The sequence below is a fragment of the Thunnus thynnus genome, chromosome 16 (genome assembly GCF_963924715.1).
Source record: "Thunnus thynnus chromosome 16, fThuThy2.1, whole genome shotgun sequence".
NCBI lineage: Eukaryota > Metazoa > Chordata > Actinopteri > Scombriformes > Scombridae > Thunnus > Thunnus thynnus.
Genome location: NC_089532.1, coordinates 3,372,214 through 3,392,756, shown reverse-complemented (window position 1 = coordinate 3,392,756; position 20,543 = coordinate 3,372,214). Strand labels below are relative to the sequence as shown.

Genomic DNA, 20,543 nt, shown 5'->3' with positions numbered 1-20,543 from the left:
AGGATAAGTGAGAAACAGAAACAGAGAGCGAGCCCGTGACTGACTGTGAGTTTCCCTGAGTCAAAGTCACAAGTCACTCCGGTCAGCTCTAATTGTAGCATCGAGGCAAAGGGCAGCGAAACACATCGCACACCGCTGTGGAAAACACACAGGGAGGGGGAACGTCCGCTTTAGATGCTTTTTAGATGTATTCATCCAGTCAAGGTGCACAGACATTACAACAGCAGCAGCAAGAGCCTGTGTGGAGGATGCATTCAGTCAGGATCACAACTAAAAACTACACACAGATGATCTTACAGCACAGATCAAACTCTGATTAAACTGCAGAAATCTCCAAACCTTTCCTTTTACTGCACCCACTACCGACACAAAGACAGAATACAAGAGAGTCTGAGAAGATGGAGAAAAAAAACAGAAACATAAAAATAAATAAAACTAATTGGATGAAAAAGTTTCTGGATGTGTTCAAGTTCACTCAGCCTCTTATCTCAAATGGATTAAATTTACGTCAGCTATCCTTCACAGCTTTTTGGGCATAAAATAACATCAGAAACCAAAACAATGAAGTGTTAATGCAGAGTTCTCACAGGGAAGTTGCATTTTTATGATGCAACACTGATGTTGGGCTGAACAAAACTTTCCAAGTAATCGCTTAACACCTTCATTTTGATAAATTGGTAGAGTTAGGTTGGAGGTACGACCGAGTCAAATCAATTCTATTTATATAACCCTGATATCAGTTATATACTCTACAGCACAGTGTCCCTCTCCTGCAGATGTGTAACAGATGTTATGCACTCAGAATGACCCAAAATGACAAAATTACAGACAGAAAATCAGGATGTCGATATTATAAATAGACTTTAAACATATATGAGGACGTCACGCAACTTCCAGGTGCCGACAATAAATGAGATCTGGGTCACAAAACCTCCTCTAACTCACAACAGAGCTGGATACACTGAGTATGTGGAGCATTCATACTGGAAAAAATGACAAAGTGACAAAAAACGCCAGCATACAAACTAAAATCAAACCATTTGTCATTAACTATCAGAATATCTTCACTTTAAGTGTTTGAAACAGATGTGACAACCATCATAATGCATTAGAAATACATTCAGAATTATAGCTTCTATCCGGTGTTAGAGACTGTTGCTTTATCTGTAAGAGAACTTTCCTTTCATACTTTCATTCTCACTATGAGAGTGAAAGTGAAGACAATCAGGCACAATCTAAAAATGAACATTAACAGAGAAGTGACATACTTAAAAAATCATTATTTTACCCAATTTACTCTATATGAGACTAATGTGTCCTCTTACAGTACTTCAATCATTGTAATAAGCTTCTCCTGCAACCATAGCAACAAACCTGTTAGTCTGCAGTGTTTGGATTCTGTTTTATTCTGTGCAAAAGACAGAATTCAAAGAACTTTCCTGATGTTTTGTCCAGTATAATATATATATATAAAGATTAAAATGGAAATAGACTGAACTGACAACTTGATTGAACAAAACTAATCTGAATTACTCAGATGTAACCAGAACTGAAGACTTGGACCTGTAGTTGTAAACAAACACCTGTGGAAACCACATCTACCACAATCCTTTGCAGTTTAAGGTTTGACAGTTTCCCTCCTGACACTTCCTTCTCATCATCATCATCATCATCATCAGTGCAGTGAGTCTCTCTGCAACAACAACAACAACAGACTGTCATTAACTCTCTCTAAATGTTTTCCAGCAGGTCTTTTTACGCTCTATGAGCCTGAATAATGAATCTATAGAGTCAGTGCTGCTGAACCTGTTTACGAACACACCCTGGAAGATATGATAATAACACGGGGGAGAGGCCATTTCTGCTTTCATTCAGTATCACCAGTTTTACTGCTGGTCACTACGCTGCAGAAACTGGAACAAAACTGGAGGTTGAAGACACAATAAAACTCTTATTTTCATAACATCTTGCTGTCTTCATTGAACTTATTTCTAGTTAAAGGGGACGTATCATGCTTTTTGTGATTTTCTATTTATCTTTTTGTGATTTAGAAAATCACAAAAAGCATATTCATATACTGTTGTAATGTCGGATGTCTATGTTAAACATGATCAAAGTTCCAAAACTCAAGGTGAACGTATGTAGAAATGATCCCTGAAAGTCAAAAGTCAAGACTTCAACCTGCTCTGAATACTTTGTTTGCAAAGTTTCCTCGACTTCCATCCTCAGATTGTTTGCGCCTACAAACAGCCGTCTGTTCTGCGGTCTTTGTTGTGAAGGTTGTTCTATGTTCAACATATTTTGGATCAGATTGGATGTGTTTGAGAAGCTTCCATTTCAAGTTAAGAAGGAGAAAAAGAAGTGAAATCCTACAACTATTGTTTGTTTACATCACCTCTGGAGCTGGAGGAAGCTTCTGGGAGCTGACCAATCAGAACAGAGTGGGCTCATCAGGAGGCCTTAAAGAGACAGGAGCCAAAACGGCCTGTTTGAGACAGAGGCTGAACTGAGGGGCTGCACAAAGGACCAGTAGAAGATAATTTTTTTGTTTTTTGAACCGTAAATCATGCAAAAATATTCCGGTAGAGCCCCAGAATATAAATATAGACCTGGAAATGTGCAGGATACGTCCTCTTTAACAAAGGGTGCTGGGGTGGAATTCACTGCAGGAATTTAATAATAGAGGGTGTGATGATGATGGCCAACAGTCACTCTGTTGAGTGTTTAAACTAACAAACAACTGTGTGGCATTGTTCTTGTTAATGTCTATTGATACAGAACAATATCAGCAACAGGATTAAAATGTTTTGCAGCAAAGACAGTCGGGATTTTGACAGAAATATACAAGAAGATAATCTGGGGGAGATTATATTCCAGAAATGGCACAAAAAACAGCTCCTTGGTCACTTCTTTGTTACTTAAAGCAACTTAATAAAAGGCAGTTAACAGATGTTATTAAGGCAGCAAGCAAAAGCACAGGTTGTCCAGCAAAAGGAGCTTGCAATTTCATCCAATAAGCCGATCAAACACATGAACAAAACAAAATGATTTGTGGATATTTTGATGCAACCTCAAGCGTGTGTTTCTGCGGTTAACCTGGTGATTGCTGCAATAAAAGGTAAAATGATCGTCACAGTGACAACTTTCCTACATTTTTCATGTGTTTTGGCATCAGAGAAGCCTTCAGAGTCACGGATCTCATAAATCTTGTAGTCTTGGATCATATTTGGTCTCACTAGTACCTGAACATACCACCACTGACTCACTACTCTCTGAATTTTTTTAACACATGGCTATTTTTGGGTCTGAACGCCCTGACAGTCACAGTCTCCGTAAAGCTTTTCCTGGACGGTTGAGAGATTTGACTCCTATTTAGCAGCTTGCTGCCGTAACCTTTGAGCTGACACTGTTCCCCGGGATGCCCTTTATCAAACCTGCTCACATTATGAAATGCATTTCTAATCCAACGTGCTTAGCGGAACGACTCTCAGTTCACCAATTATCCTGCGCATAGGTGGGTTATATAAATCAGCTTTTTACCGGCCGGGAGGTGTTGACTTGCATGTCATACATGTTTTAATGAGATCTCACTGTTCCAAACAAAGAGCTACAGAAACACCCTCTGACAACATAATACTGTACTTTACACAAGAAAGCAATTAAAGTTAGACAAACCCTGTAACTCAGAAACATCAGAGAAGATTTTGATGCATATACAGCTTCAACAATTTGAATATACTCCAGATGCTGCTCTGTCTAACGTTGTGACAACGCTGAAGTATGTGATGGAGGAGCCAGTGTGGGACAGTACAGCCTGATAATAAACAGTTCTGTAAAGTGCAACAGTACCAATCAGCAGTTTTCTGTCCAAAAAATCACTTGAGAGTGTGATGAGTTTGAACATATTAGAGCCTGAAAATAAACCTGCAAGCAAAACTGTCACAAACAGACTCACACAGGGACACATTAGTGTCATAGAGTCTGTATAAATATCACAGCCAGCAGCTCTGCTCATTATAGGAGAGACACTAGTTAAACAGCATGCTGCCCCCTACCATCACTACCATCACAACCACTGATGTAGTAAATAAACTCCAACGCTCAGCAATGTGCACACATTTATATGATAATAACACCGGGGATAACAACGTGAAATGGTGATTATTCTGCATTTCTCCAAAACTGAAAATGGGTTTAAGGTGACTGTATGAAGTCAACACATCCATCATAACACAGATACGACTGCAACTAACAGTTATTTTTATAATCAATTAATCTGCTGCTTGTTTCCAGATTAATTTAAGCCGATAAAAGTGACTAAAAATGATTAAAGTGACCTAAAGATATTGAGTTTACTGTCACACAAAAACATCAAATCTTCAAAACTGAGAAACAGGAAACTCAGTTACTTATTTTCATTATCGATTTATCAGCCGATTATTTTCTTGATTAATCGATTAGTCACATGCATGTCTGTAAAATGACAGAAAACAGTGAAAACTGCCTGTTATAATTTCTTAAAGACAAAGGCGAAATCTTCAAATGTTTTGTTTTGTCGGACAAACATTCAGTTTTTTATCATGTTTGACACAGAAAAGTTTCATATTCTCACCGCTGCAACCAGCAAATGTTACACATAGTTGCAGATTAATTTTCTATCGATCGACTAATCGATTAATCAACCAATTGTTGCAGCTCTAATCATCTTTCTGTCCATCGACTAAGTCAATTCAGCTCTAAACACAAATATTAAATGACTGTGTATTAAATGAAGTGTGTAATAAAATGTCAATACAGTAATTAGTGCTGATGATGAGACCACATCGCTTTATTTTTATTATGATGATAGAGATGATGATGTTATAATAATCCTAAAACTGCAATGAATAGTTGATTAATCAATTACTTGCCGACTATTAAATTAATTTAAACATTTTTGATTCATCGATTAATCATTTTGAGTCATTTTTTAAAGAAAAAATACAAAAATTATTTCATTTCAGCTTCTTAAATGTCAATATTTTAATGTTTTTTTTTTTAAAAAATTCTTACAGTAAATTGAATATCTTTGTGTTGTGGACAAAACGAGACATTTTTCACCATTTACAGACATTTTATAGACCAAAGGACTAATTGATTAATCGAACAATTACTAGATTAACTGATAATGAAAATAACCATTAAATGCAGCTCTAAATAATGCTGACTAATGTAATGACAGGAGTCGATTAACCACCAACAAACGCTACATCCTTTAGAAATTAAATTACAAATATCACAAATAATCTATTACTACATCATACAATAATTTATAACCGCTACAAAGTGCAGTGCACCGTTGACTGCAGGAATGTGAGATAGTGTCCGTGTTATGAATCTGTCAGGGCCCAAAAATAGCAGCAGTGAACACGTGTGTGTACGGCTGCTTTCAGACCAGCTCATCCGAGCCGTATAATTAGTCCTTGAGGAAGACCAGAGGACTTTTTAATACAGCAGATAAGAAGCGGTTGCCCTGCAGTTATAGCTGTAATTACAAAACACACGCTGCAGAGGAAACCTGATACCTGGGATCAATTACAGCTGGATTATGTCCGTTATTATGACGTTTCTGATTAATAAAAAAACATTTAAAACGTGGATTGTACTCACATGCAGCAGAAGTCGATAGTTTTTGTTGAAGATGCAGGATACAGTGAAGATGCAGGTCCAGATAATAATGATCCTCGGTATGTAAGAACAGATCTTTCTCAGTTGAAGTGAACACTAGTTGGTGGAGATGAAACCTGAAGCGCAGCTTGACAGATCTGGAGTCTGCAGAGCTCCAGGACGGACCGGGTGTCACCGGAGAAGCCAGAGCCATACCGGGGGCCGAGCAGGAAACTCACTGGGACACTAAATATAGAAACCAGTCAGGGTTCAACACACACACGCCCACTCCTCAGTTTGGCACTGGTGGCTGTCACCTGGGTTAAAGGTCCAGCCGCAACATGTTTAGTAATGTCAGCTCAGTCTGGGACAAATCGAGGGCCAGGCAACCCCTCTAATTCATTGAGATGTATGATATAAATGTAACCAGATGGTAAAATCATAATAACTAAAAACAAAAGTCCATGTGGATGAAGTCCCCGGCTGGGGATGCTTACTCTGGACAGCGGGGGTGGAGGGTGGAGGGAGGGGTGGAGGGGGGTTGGAGCGGTTGTGTCTGCTGGTCAGGGAGCGCAGGGAGAATACCGGAAGTCCAACATAACGCGCTACTTTTTACTGGGCGGCCACTGGTTCCAACGGTGAGAGCGTTTAACAAGTAGGCTATCTTATATTAGTTTGAGATCATAATGCTGTAAAATAGAAGTTTAATGTTGTTTGATGCACTTATAAAAAAAAACAGCGATTGTTTTGGTTGGTTGTTCACACGTGCAGAGCAGTTTTCCGTTAAATCGGTTTGAAACATTATTTCTGTTTTGTGTGTATAAAGCAGAACTGAAATAGCTGCTAAATTTGATATTATATATATATATATATATATATATATATATATATATATATATATATATATATTAGCACAGATACTTTAGAACAGTGGTTCTCAAAGTGGGGTCCGGGACCCCCAGGAGTCCTTGAGGGGGTTCTAGGGGGTCTCCAGCAAAAAGGGGGATAATTTATTTTCGCTATAATTCAATCCATAAGAAACACAATGACATAATGTTTTACTATTTTGGTCCTGGGTTTCATAAACTTTCTGTAATAAAACATCTAAAAGCAAAAATCTTATCAGATGGAGACCCTGAGACAACCACTGCAGGCAGTGTGGTCAATATGTTTGTGTTCCTCCTTTTATACAGGTGTAACTGCTTTATTTGCGTCATTTCTGTGCCACACTTGTGCCAATTTGTCACCATTTCTGTGTCGTGTTATCTGTACTGGAATAGTACTGAATTTCTTTTTTTTGCTAATGATTTTTTTGCTGAATGTTTCTTTTGTAAATTTGAAAGCCTTCAGTGGAAGCCAAGATTTCTTCTAAGCTTCTCTCCATAACTGGAGAAGACTAAAGATCCCATAAACTAACAGAAAAGAAAATAAAGTCCCCATAAAATAGCTTTTGAAGTTGTGTGTTCAATTTATCCTTCATAAATATTGATAAAGCCAGGTTATTGTAGGAAAGAGAATTAGTTAAACCAAGTATTTGAGGATCAGACATCTTACTCTCCACCAGCATGAAGGCCTATTAAACATAACATAACTAATAAATCACTCAGCCTCAGTATGATCAAGATTTATTACATAAATTAAATAAATAAAATGATCAAAACATGCTGATCAGTCAGTTTTCTAACTGACCGTTGAAATTACAAAAATTGCATTAATGCATTAATTCTGACAACTTACTGCAGATGCTGAACCGATCTGCAGCAGTTAATGCCACCAACAACGATAAATCATCAAAATGTGTTTAGTCCTGTTTACCTGATGACAATAAACAGTAAACTGTGCCAAGTATCGAACAACTTTACATGGAGATTCAAAATGTTACAACTAACATTATCCCGAGTTATATATTATATTATAACCAAGTTTGTTAAAGGACAACTTTCTCAAAGCGTCCAAATTTTGTAAGTAAGTAAGTAAAACTTTATTTATATGCATATAGCAACACAGGTCACAAAGTATTTTCCATCGACATTGGCACACAAAGAAAAGAAAACCATAAAGGACACATTCAAGAACACGTACAGACATCACGCACATACAAACACAGACAGCGTACAGTCATCGCCCGGAGCACACGCTTGAATTTATCAAATGTTATGGGAAAAAAATCCTTTGTGTAGGTTTTGAAGATGAATCGCACATACTAGTGTCCAGCCAACATAAACTGTCAAAACACCACAATACAGTTTAAGAACAACACGTCTTACATTACATTACAAAGACTTTGTACTAAACTCTACAAACAAAATCAGCTACCAAAAAAAATCATCAGAAATGAAGGTCATTTTACTAAACAGCGTAGCCCTTAAATCATCATATAATTAGCAATAAAATATAAAATGGACTTTATTTTCAGTCTCACAGCAAACAGAGTCTTTTGTCTTCAGTGGAAGCAGTAAACCTGCCTGTTTCCATAGCTGATGGTGATGTACATGAACGTAATCGGCATAAGGAAGAAAAACTTCGGTCGGAAAATTATGAAGAATATTAAGGCTACAGGTCAATGTCAACAGTCGGGGAACGTAATATATTTAAGTACAACTGTGAGGTACATGTACTTTAAATTAATAATTCCCTTCATGCTACTTCCTACTTCTAATCCACTACATTTATTGAAATACAATAGTTACTTTGCTTTAAATTATTAATACAAAATATAATAAACAAATAAATGATGATGTGTTATTATAGATTCAGCTACCCAGCAGTATTTGAAGTAGTTAAAATGGGTCCCGCCTTTAACAGCTGCATCATTAAAGTAACTTTTACTTTTGTTACTTTAATTAATATGATTAATATGTTGTTGTGTTAATATTTTACTTAAGTAAAATCTTTGATACAGAACTTTTACAGTATTTTTACACTGTGGCGTCGCCCATCACTGAATGTCATTCTCTCTATATGGCCACGACTTTACTGTGTGATTAATTATTTTGATTAATGCATTTAAAATGAGCAGGTGTTTGTCACAATGAAAGGTTTGTTTATGCTGGTGCACATCTATGCTGATGTAAAACCACAAAGCAAGTTAAAACACCTGCTATCCTTACAGTACGATTCCCTGCGGATCACATCGGATGACACGGCACAGAGGTCAAAGGTCACTCAGGCTCAGGCTCAGCAGTGGAGAGCAGCTGTTGAGCTCTGTGTGGAGCTCTAGTGTCCTGACAAATTACATCTGTAAAACATTGATTTATTATTGACATCTTAATTTGTCAATAATATCAATTACAGTAAGAAAATGGTGACAAATAAGGCTCCTAAAAGACAGAGGATAAAGGAAGGACAAAAGTAAATGAAAGACCAGTACTCAGTATATTTTGTAGGTTTGAAGTCATCACCAGAGGTAGCTTGTGCATTAAAAAAAATAGTTGTTTTTTATTCCACCACAAGGTTATTCACATTCACTGTTTTATTGGCTTAAACACAGTAAAAACAGACAAGAAAAATGTTCCAGCAAAACTTAAAGCATTCAAGAATTCAAGCAGGGATCTCAGTAAAAAACAATTTATACACAACTAGAATGACATAAAAACAAAAACTAATCTTCAGTAAACTTAGATATCGTGAAATATCATATCTCACAATAAAAGTCAAGGGGTGTGTTCACAGGTTTTTGGAAAGTATCAATACTACAAGTGATCAGCAGAGGTCAGTACAACATCATGTTATACCGGACTGGTGACCAAACCCTACAGAGTTAGAGGTTATGTCTTTATTCATATGAGGATAACTTTAAACTTTCTTTATTAGATGATCAATTTCTACATATTTTGCCTGCAGTAACTCTATTGATCCTCAGATATCTCTCACATGTACACACTAATCTTAGCAGAACTGGCTTCAGGTGCTACTCATTGAGTCTTTCATTCCCCTTGGAGGTTTTAAAGCTTTAGTATCTGATTTAAAAAAAAAAAAAAAAATCTTATAACTGTTTTTATTAACTCTTTATTGATTGTGGTTGTCCGGCCTTGATTATGAAAGTTTGTCCTCAGATCTAAGATGTGGTTCCTGGTCGCTGCAGTGTGGCCTCATCAACTCTTTCATAATAATCAGGACGGGTTAAATGAAGAAGATGAATTTTCCCCATAGACATTAAGCTAAAACCTTTCATTTGCAATTCAAAAAGCCGGATTGTGAAAATCCAGGCTTACTCCCTCTGTACTGGATTACAATTAACCTCTTTGTAATCACTTCTGTTATCCAATTTCATGCATTTTGTTATTCCACACCATGCACATTGTTCAATAATAGCCTCCAGATGGGTAATTCTCTCTGACAGCAAGGAGGACAGAGTGTCTGAGAGGAGTGTTAACCTGTCCCTGACTCATCCTCTTCAATGTTTTCTCTAATCTAACTTTAATTGCTTGGCCTCAACTTTCAACTTTACTTTGAAAAGATTCATTTCCCAAACTACTTGAGAGCGGTTCTGCTCTGCTGGCTCCACACGCTGCCCGCAGGGGCCTCTCATGATGGTAATTTCTTGATGAGGCGTTTACTCACCCAAATCAATTCTTCCTTCTTCTTCACATGTCTCTGTCTCTTTCTCCTCCGTCTGTCATTGTTTCCTGCCAGGGCTGATGCATCCTTCCTGTGTGTGTGTGTGTGTGTGTCCCAGTGAGCGATCCATGTGGTGAGGCTTGAGTAATATCCAGCTTTCTCTCTTTGTGTGTGTGAGGAAATGTCATGTTGAAATGTCAATGGCAACAAAGAAAGACATGAGTAAAAGTGGATGAATAGAGGGCAAACAGCACAGTGTCGGAGCTCGGGGCATGTAAGAACAGGAGCCGGGTCTGTCTCTGGAGCCGGCTAATTGAGCTCGGATGAGTGAGAGTAGACACAGGTAGGTGCTGTGTTTGAGTATGTTGTTCTCCTTCTTCCATGTGGGTGACTATGAACAAAAGGGCAGACTCTTTCCTTAATCAAGCTAATGGAGTGGGAACAAGCTGGCTGGCTTGAACTAGATGGGCAGCAACAGGTGGAAGGGCCCTCCGGGGGGGATTTATGATGTCAGGAAGAAGAGAGACTGAGGTGAGGACTTCAGCCTCTGATTGGCAGGACACAGGATGATAAAAAGCCCCAGCTTGTACTTTCAAATCCATTAGCAGGCGGGTTGGGTCTGAGGAGCGCACCGTGACAAGTACTGCCAGGGAATAACTTCAGAGCAGATACTACAGGTCTGGGTGCTAAAACAGTGAGAGTAACTTCTTGTTAGGTAGCAAAAACCTGCTTAAACTTAAGCGTTTCATTGTATTTAAGTGTGTTTTCAATATTAGCGGCTTTAATTCCTGTGTTTGGCTGCAGGACGACGACGGTGAGTCACAGTTAAGATGACCCTGCAGAGGAGGAAATCACAATGGTAAGTGGATTCAACCTTTATCCTTTATCTGATGACACAAGACATTAAAAAGCCACTTATGTTCTGTTTCTCTGTTTCTCACCTTCAGGAGGCCTGGACCGCTGCTGTGCTGCTTTCTGCTCTGGATCTCTCTACAACCAGACTCCGTCCACCGGGCGTCAGCCGTCAACCTGAGGCGTTTCATCGGTTGTGCCGTCCGGGAGTTCACCTTCCTGGCCAAGAAGCCCGGCTGCAAGGGCCTGCACATCACCACCGACGCCTGCTGGGGGCGCTGTGAGACTTGGGAGGTGAGGAGCTGTCGTACTGTACACACACACACACACACACACATTCAGAGGAGAGGAGTGTAAATGTGATTATACCGGGAGGTGACGTAAGCAAAGCTGACAACTTTACACAAAAGAAATTAGTCTGCTGTTTGCATCAGCTTTTATTTGCAGAAGGAGAGAAGAAGAAGAAGAAGAAGAAGAAGAAGAAGAAGAAGAAGAAGAAGAAGAAGAAGAAGAAGGATTAGATACAGATTCAGTCAGTCGGACGGCCAAATGCAGAGAGAGAGAGAGAGAGAGAGAGAGAGAGAGAGAGAGGGAGACACACACAGTCAGACAGGGAGACAAATACTGTAGATACAAAGATCGGTGATCCCCATGGAGAAAATTTGTTTTCACTTTCCTCCCTCCACAGTGAGGTCAGTGCAAGGTCGGCTGCGAGTACAAGCAGAGAATCAGCTGCAGCACAGACACAATAGATAGACTGACAAATATATAGACAGACAGAGAGACGGATATATATACATGCGGTGTCAAAGAAATATATATTCTGTGTTTATAATACCCCAGTAAGATCTAAGCTTTGTCACCCAGTAATGAGACGCTGACTGAAGTGTAAATCTTGCATGCGGGTGGAGGCTTGCAGAAGGCTTTCAGAGCGGGCATGCACCAAAATTGAGTTAGCGTTCTGCAAGAATGGAAAGCAGCGTGGAATCCAGAGATTGAAGTGACAGCAGCGGTTTCCTTAACAATGCCTCAAGTGCATAAAAGACACAATTGGATTTCATAAATCGCCGGATACTGATTACAAAAAAATGCAGTGAAATCTGAAGTTTCATCTGGTACATTGTATTCAGTGACAGGAGGCATTAGGAAGCTCATGATTCTCTCAGATTCATTATTGCAGTGTAGCTGGTGTGTGTGTGTGTACGCAGGAGGCCTCTGGCTTTGTTTTGCGATACTCTTTGGATCCCCCTCCCCCGCCCCCCCAACTCCCCCCTCGGGGGAGGAGAGTCATCTTTTTGTTTGCTCTACCCCAAAGGGAGGTCAGAACGCAGCAGAGGGAGTCAATGTCAATGCTTTAGGGACAGTCTGTAGGACAGACAGTTAAAGGGTGAAGGGGTCAAATCTGAGACCTTAAGGTCACAGGACACATTCTCTAATTGCAACTACTCAGCTTTAGGATTTACTTTTTTTTTTTTTTTCCTTCTGTGCATTCAGCTGAAGTTCTGATCCGGAGAAACTTTTAATTACCGCAACAGCAGAATAAGATTAAATTCCTGGAACAGCAGCACTACAAGCAATTAACAGAGGCTTTGCAGATGTGTCATAAATCTCCAGTCAAACACGGCTCGATCACAAAAAAAACGGAGGTTCGCCGGGAAAAATTAGTTATGTGGAAATAGTGACGAGCTGAGAAAAAGAATTTATTAAAAATGAGAACTCTAATAAGGTGGATTTGTTTCCACGTTAGGTTACTGTGACAGGTAGATTTGTTGCTTGAAAAAAAGTAATTTAAGGTAGCACATTGTGACCACTGCTGGTGCTATGAGTGATGTTTTGAGGAGCAGTTCCATGTTAACTTGTATGTACATGCACACAAACACAAGGGTACGTTTTTGCCAACTGCAAAGGGCTGAAATGTGTTTCAGTGTTTGCTGTAAATGGTGTGAAATGTGGCGCTTAAAAGAGAAGAAGAAGAAAAGCACAAACTAATGTAATAAATGCAGGTGTTTTATATGATGTAGAACAAGCCTTAATGATACACAAATAGGTTAGATAAGTGCAACTTCAAAAATCCGAGCTCCTCCAAACACAATAAAGGCGCCATTTTTATGATGGAATCCCAGCATACAGGTACATATATTAATTAAAATATTAGACTTTTTAATTCTCAATCTATCAAAGGAGGGTGTAGGAATGCATATCTAAGTATGTATATATGTATCAATGTGTGTGTATATATGTGTATGAATGTATGAATGTAATTTCTTGTGCTTGTATGGATGTGTGTATGTATGTGTGTGTGTGTAAGCAGATATTTGTTTTATCATTTTATTATCATGTAAAGCATTTGAACTGCTTTAGTATGAAATGGTAAATAAATTATACTGAACTGGCTTCATTGCTCAGATAATTTGCCAGGATGCAAATTTAGCAAAGCAGATAAAATGTGAATGTTGCTACTTCAGTGGCTAATAAGATGCTCAACTAACAAAGGACCGAATGTGAAAAAACTACTTTTACTTGAAGAATCTTCTGTATTTCGCCATCTTGTTTCACCATAAGGTCTTGATCAGGATGTTTAAATCTTACACTCGTGTTGCCAAGTTGTTTTCTCCGTTAGCTACCAAACTCAAGCTAGAGAGGAATTAGCTGAACAAATGTGTTGACTAGAGCTGAAAATCTGACACCACATAACACATTTCTGAAGTGATTAAAAGACCAACTGTTTATGAAAATTAGCACAAAGAGAGCCAAGTTGTACATTTAGAAAAAAAAAAAAAAAAGCTTGTTGCTCTTGAGCTGAAGAAATCCAATATGGCCACCAGAGAGTTTTACACCTGAGACCTGAGTCAGAGCAGAACTCCGAGAGTAATCAGATATAAATCAGATATTTCCATATTAATCACCTATATCAGATGAGAAAATATCTCAGGAGAAAAGTTAAACAAGATTTTTTTTTCTCTGTTTGTGTTTCCAGAAGCCTGTCGTGGACCCGCCCTTCATTGAGTCCTACCAGCGGGTTTGTACGTACAACGAGACTCGTATGGTCACCGTGAAACTTCCCAACTGCCTGCCGAACGTTGACCCGATGTACACCTATCCTGTGGCTCTGAGATGTGACTGTGGAGTCTGTCTGACCAGCACCACTGAGTGTATCACCTCTGTGTAAAACTAATCTGGACACGCATTTTTTAAAGCTTTCCCTTTTTTTTTTTTTTTTTGCTTTAATTACTGCCAGGGAAACAGAAAAATGTAAATTTAGATCTATGAATCTCATTGGCTGAGTGAAATATCAGTGGATGAGCCATAGAAGCAGATTTGCTTGTTAAGTAAAACTGATCAGTGTAAAAAGGATCTGATCTGAGATTGAGAATAAACTCACTTTGGATTTTGCCATTTAGGTTTGCCTTTAAGGATACATCTGGCAATTTTCTTTATTTTTCTTATTGTCAACACATTTCCTGCTGAGCCAAACCAACAAAGAATAGATCAACTAAGAAGTGTCCATCCAAAGCCTGATATATCTTATTCCTTCGTGTTGTAGAGACCTCCACTTTCCAACTCCAGAACTATTAAAAACACATCAGTGAGTCACATCATTAGTTTGTTAAGAAACAGCTCCAAAGACTAATAACAGCGATCAGGTTTTCAGTCTCCGGAGAGTAGTTCCATGTAAGGCAGACGCCACTGAGCATGTGCGAGTTACGTTTATAGTGCTTCACTACATATCATAATCTGTAGACTTTGTACTACATTATACGCTGTAAATAACTTTTGTATAAACTCAAGAGGTTATGATAGTAGTGCAACAAGCTAGCTTACACAGAACTACTCTCCAGAGACCGAAAATGTGAGATTTGCTGACAATAAGAAAAATATAGAAAATCACCAGCCATAATCTTTAAATTCAGAGGGTGGCTCTTTGGCACTATTAGAAGTACTTTAACCATTCAAATGATTTCTGTCTCTAGAAAAGGTTATATAACAGCCATTAAATACATAAAACTAACCCAAGCCATCATTTTTGTTCTCTACAACCAGTTTGTTAGGTAGGCGATCACCTGGTTTCTGAACCAAATATTGAAGGTAAATGTAATTTTGAAACTATCTGGCTTTATAGAAATGTTTACTGTAGTTTCCTGCTCTGCTTATAATGTAATCCAGACGCTCTATTCTGTAAACTGCCAATAAGAATTCATTAGGTATTCAGTGGAAATGTTTGGGTAATTCATACTGTAATTGCTATCTTTTAATATTTTATGATTTTTATTTTCTATCTTTGCTTTAATGACAATAAATGTCAGTTTCATCTGTACAATTGTGAGTGCATCTCTAACCTACATTGCATTATATTCCAAATAGATCATTTAAGTCAAGTCCACTCTTACACCTACTGTAAATGCACATATTTGATCTAAAATGATCATTTTAGTCAAACCATTTCCTCATTAAAATACTATGAGCACCAACCCTTACTGTGTTTTTTCTCCTCTAGAAATGTGTGTTTTCTTTTAACAAGCTCTATAGGCAGATCAAAGGTCAAGCCCAGCTGCAGAACAGCATCTCTGGAGTAAGTAGGGATGCAGAATTCTGCTAGTAGTATTTCTCAGACCTTCCACTTATCATCCTAATATAATAATATGATCACATATTATATTGTACCACAAACTACATCACCACAGTAGCTTTTCTCAGCAGCTATAACTTTTTCTTAGAAGGCAATCATTGTAAGGTTTGCGATTGCAGTAATTGACATAATTAATAATTGGTCTTTTAAAGAATAATCAGACTTTGATGGTTGCATAGTGATGTGACCGCTCGTTAGTGCTTAATTAACCGACCTGAGCTCTGAGGCCAAACTTCCTGCTGGTTAGTCATCAGTGGCGGGGCAGAAAAACAGCCCTTACTAAGTGTTGTTATTTGTATGATTCCCAAGGAGAACGGGGTTTATGTAACGTCTGAGCGCTCACATGTCACTGAGGGGTTGCCGGGGCTGCGTTTGAGCCCCGGCGCTGCGAGGGAAACAGAACACATTCCTCCCACGATACAAAACCCTCCCCGTTCCTCTGTCTAAATCTGTTTGGCTTCGTTCACACTGCAGATCCTCGTGCTTCACTTTCAACTGCTGCAGGAATCCAATTTTATTTTTGGATGACTTTACTCTGCCATCTCAATTTTTAAAATTTTGAATGTTAAAACATGGGCAAAATAAAATATCTGGAGAAAATCTGTTTTAAAAATAAAATTTGAAGCTTTTTTTTTTATTACTGGTGCATAGTCAACTACTTAATTGTGTTTTTATCCCCATTTTTGTCTTAATTTTTTACCATTAGAGACATTTTGATCTGTCCTCATTACAAGACGACCTTGTTTACTGTAAAATGCTGTGATTAGGGGTGTGCCCTAGTACGTTACTCAGCAAAGCACAAATAGTGGGTTTTTTTATGAATATTTGTTTCATACAAATATTTTAAAAATTATTTGTTTTCGGGAAGAAAAAGAAAATGTAGAAGCTAAGAAACGTGATGGCGTGTGGAATCGTACCCAACAATACACAGAGCACTTCAGGTTAAATAAACAGCTGCATAACCAGAAAAGTTAGATAAGGAGTTGTTTGTGCCAACTAATACACAGAGCACAGAGCACTTCATGTTAAAACAACAGCTGGGTAACCAGAGGAGATAGATGAGGAGTTGTTTTCAAAAGGTCCGGTTACAATCTCTTGAGAAGCAAATACTCTTGTTGCCACGTCGCGCTGACCTATGCCGATCATTGACACACCCAAAAAATGTCAGTCCGCCAGACAAACAGGAGACATCTGGGAATAGTCTTTGCACACAGCTTGCAAAGACGAAATTAAGAAATGTCCTACTCCCATTGGTCAAAATCCAAGTGATCATTGACTCACGAAAGTGCCAAAAGTCACGTCAGCTTTGGTATAAATAGGGGTTGGGTGTGAGCTGAAAGGGGCTGCTGCATCGGTGATTTTCTGAGTTTTGTATGTTCGTGTGAAATGAAATAAACTCCCGTTGGTTGTCTGCTCATCTCTCTGGTCTCAGCGTTTGGTGTGAACATCTTTAATATAGCCTGATTTGAAACCCCTATAAAAACATGTCGAATAACAGAGTGCAGGTCATCACATCACTATCTCAGTGTCTCTCCTCTGCTCCGCTGTTACGTCCATCAGCAGGTCTCAACGAGGGGAGTCACATCCACCTGCTACATGACGCACATTTCCTAATTTGGACATCAGTCCCAGAGTTGAGGGGTGTTCCCCAGAGATAAAGCTGAGCTACTGACACATGAAGTGCTTCCAAGGGACTCTCCATAACCTGTTGTTCCCACTCTCCTTTAGAAAGAAGAAAGGGCAATAAAATAGGCAATAAATGAAAAGTGCAAAGCAATAATCACCTTTGAAGTTCTTCCCTACACATTACACAGTGTGCTGTCTCTGTGTTATGGGTGTATAAATAGGTAGAGGTCTTTCTGCAATGAGGCAATGAGTAAAGTTTTAGCTCAGTAGTCAGCGCAGTCATCTATGATCTGGGAGACTCCAGTACGAAAGCCTTTGCCAAGTGAAAACAATAAGCCTATTTACTATGTGATTGACTGTCAGATGTTATAAAGACACACGTGTTCAGACTTGGTGATTTTGTGAATTCATTGAGAACATACAATCTGTAAACTAAATCAGGGCTAAGTCACCGTAAGCTGCAGTGTAAACATGCTCATTCACTCACATACGCACACTCACAGCCAGTCTCTTATCTATTTTTTTTTTCAAATTGTATTGTTTCTATATAAATCAGGTCTTTTCTTTCTTCTGTCTAAGCCCACACACTTATATTGTACACACAGACTAAAATGTCATCGTGCAGCTCATAGAAAATGTTTTTATGCTATAAATTGTACATTTCCAGACCTCAGACAGGCCTAAACAAAGCATTAAAAAGAAAAAAATAGAATATTATTGAAATTGTCCCTTTTCATTACATACTTCCTTTCAAATTCATCACTGCATTCATATATTTTATCTGATATTCTCAGTGTCAGTTAATTAAAAGGTCAGAGGTTTATTTTGACAAAGTAAATGTCCTCACATCGACCAAACTTGTGACCTTCCGGCTCCGGTCAGGTCAGATCTAAGTGACACTAAGAGACGATGTGTTATCATCATGACTGACACTGTGTCACTTAGCGCAAAGATAATCGTTAGGTGCCATTGATCCTGCTCCATTTTTAGAAGCTAAATCAGTACTTTGATATATACCTGGTTGACTAATAGGAGTCAAGTAAAACTAACAGGTTGACTTTCACATTCAAAACAGTGAGTGACTGTAAGTGAAATGTACCCTTTAATGCACAGAAGAATCCTTTTGTTGTTGATTTTAGACTATTTTTAGAAGCTGAAACTGAAACTTACCGTATACTGTCAAAGTAAAATGTATTTTGACTGGCCTATGTTGAGACTAAAGTTACATCTGCTTACTGTCTTCTTTTACAGCACATGTTACAGCAGACAGACGACACTCTTATCTACATACATTAAAGGCAGGGATCAGATGGGTTCAGGACTAGATGCTTGTCTGTTGATGGAGCTCTTGTAAAGACCTTTTAAATTACAGAGCAGCCTCTAAGTACACTAAGCCCCTAACCCTAACCCTAACCCCTAACCCTAACCCTAAACCTAACCCCTAATCCTAACCCTAACCCCTAACCCTAACCCTAACCCAACCCTAACCCCCTAACCCTAACCCCAACCCTAACCCTAACTCCACTGATAGATCTGGTCGAGTCACCCTGCTCAGTTTAATCTGCTCAGTTGCCAACAGTTAGGTAAGTACACACCACATTAGCGAGTACACAAGTGAACATTTTTAAATATTACAGTGAACAAAAAAACATTGAAGCATATATGGTGTAGAAGTCCAAACTGTCGATAAATAATGCAAAAGTGAATGCTGCTTTTAACTTATTTCTTACAGATTTGATCTGAATTAAAATGTTACACTTATATTTTACATTACTGCAGATGAGTGTTTTAATTTATATGTGAGATTATATGTGAAATGTGGAGAGTTTACGTTGCATTTGCTTATTTGGAATTCAAGCAAAATGTAGTTTTAATTCAGACAAACAAAAGAAAAAAATCAAAATTGCTATGTTTGAAAAAGCAGATACAGTATAATTCAACACAACTCTAAAGAATACAAAAAATGAAATTATGTGTGTATTATGTATGTGTACATATATATATGCAGCTAATAAAATGAAAATACTATAATAATAATAATAATAATAATAATGAAAAATTCAATTGTAAGTGCCTTTTACATAACCCGAGGACAATAACAACAACGATAGCAATACTAGCAATGATTATGAATGAAGGCAATTATTTGCACCCATCAGTCCTGCAGAAGCTGAAAACACCACATTACACAGCTGTAACTAAAGATGGGAACATGCATAAACAAACATCAGTCTGTGTGAATACTGCAGAGGCTTTTAAGGGTGACGGGAGAACGGAGAGGTTAAAAGGAGAAACAGAGGAGAGGTTAGCTCTCCTGGGACCTCTATTATCTTCAACGTCCCTGACAGGAGAGTTGCTCTAACAACTCCCGCTGTCCTAATCATTCCTGACATTACCACTTCCTCCTTCGGCTGTGGGGGGGGGGGGGGGGGGGGGGTTGAGGGGGTTGGTGGTGGTTGGAACAGCTCTTGGCAGGAGGACTATAACGCAGAAGCAGAGACGGTGGAGGAGGTTCTTACCATCAACAGAGATTCCTAACCTGAGGTCTGAAACCTCCTCTGGGAGCTCAGAGGGAGACACAATGACTCAGCCAGATGCCCTTTATTCAGGGTGAAACGAGCCATTCTTATTTTTAAAAAGGTAATCCAGAGGATCTATAACTGTGTTACTGTGACAAATTCTTTGTTAGATGGTGAGATTTTTGATTTTACAAGTCACTTTCCAACCCATGCTCTGAATTTTGAAACAAAAACTCCCAAACTGCTGGGGATTCAAGATGATATGCCTTCTAGCTTAGTATTTTAATTGTGTAAAGCTATTTTAATATTAAAAATGAATCAAGAGACTGTATGATATGTAAAAAGATTTGTTTATAGTGATGAAAAGAATTATCCCTCAACATTTTGAAGCTTTTTAGCCTGTCTGGTTCAGCTGTTTTCAGTGAATAAGCTCTGCACAAGGGGTGTGCCTGAATACAAATACGTTATTCGGCAAAGCACAAATAGTGTTTGTTTTGTTTTGTTTTTTTCACATATATTTGTTTTATACAAATATTTTAAATATGATTTGTTTTCAGGAAGAAAAAAAAATCATGTTAAATACCAGCGCACAGGTTGGTTACATCGCTATCTCAGTGTCTCTCCTCTGCTCCGCTGTTACGTCTATCAGCAGGTCTCAATAAGGGGAGTCACATCCACCTGCTACATGACGCACATTTCCTAATTTGGACATC

The 20,543-nt window shown here is 38.5% G+C and overlaps 2 protein-coding genes across 4 annotated transcripts in view; one reads left to right on the top strand and one right to left on the bottom strand.

Moving 5' to 3' along the window:
- Window positions 1-5,863, bottom strand: part of syne2b (spectrin repeat containing, nuclear envelope 2b) — a 167,165-nt gene extending 161,302 nt beyond the window's left edge. Inside the window, exon 1 of the mRNA XM_067614887.1 lies at window positions 5,650-5,863. The gene's annotated coding sequence lies outside the window, so the exon portion shown is untranslated. The remainder of the gene's footprint in view (window positions 1-5,649) is intronic.
- A 327-nt stretch (window positions 5,864-6,190) lies between these two features.
- Window positions 6,191-15,519, top strand: gphb5 (glycoprotein hormone subunit beta 5). 3 transcript variants are annotated; one of them, XM_067614899.1, is made up of 4 exons: window positions 6,191-6,284; window positions 11,011-11,065; window positions 11,154-11,352; window positions 14,036-15,519. In XM_067614899.1, the coding sequence occupies exons 2-4, from the start codon at window positions 11,037-11,039 to the stop codon at window positions 14,225-14,227; spliced, it is 420 nt and encodes a 139-aa protein (XP_067471000.1). In that variant the 5' UTR covers window positions 6,191-6,284; window positions 11,011-11,036; the 3' UTR covers window positions 14,228-15,519. The 3 variants fall into 3 exon arrangements, with proteins under 3 accessions (XP_067471000.1, XP_067471001.1, XP_067471002.1); XM_067614900.1 differs by having other exon boundaries at window positions 6,192-6,301; XM_067614901.1 differs by lacking the exon at window positions 6,191-6,284 and adding an exon at window positions 9,442-10,549.
- The last annotated feature ends 5,024 nt before the right edge of the window (window positions 15,520-20,543 follow it).

Coding starts and splice junctions, on each gene's coding strand:
- gphb5 (XM_067614899.1), top strand. CDS start 11,037: ATGACCCTGCAGAGGAGGAAATCACAATG. Junction 11,066..11,153: donor CAGAGGAGGAAATCACAATG/GTAAGTGGATTC, acceptor TCTCACCTTCAG/GAGGCCTGGACCGCTGCTGT. Junction 11,353..14,035: donor GGCGCTGTGAGACTTGGGAG/GTGAGGAGCTGT, acceptor TTGTGTTTCCAG/AAGCCTGTCGTGGACCCGCC.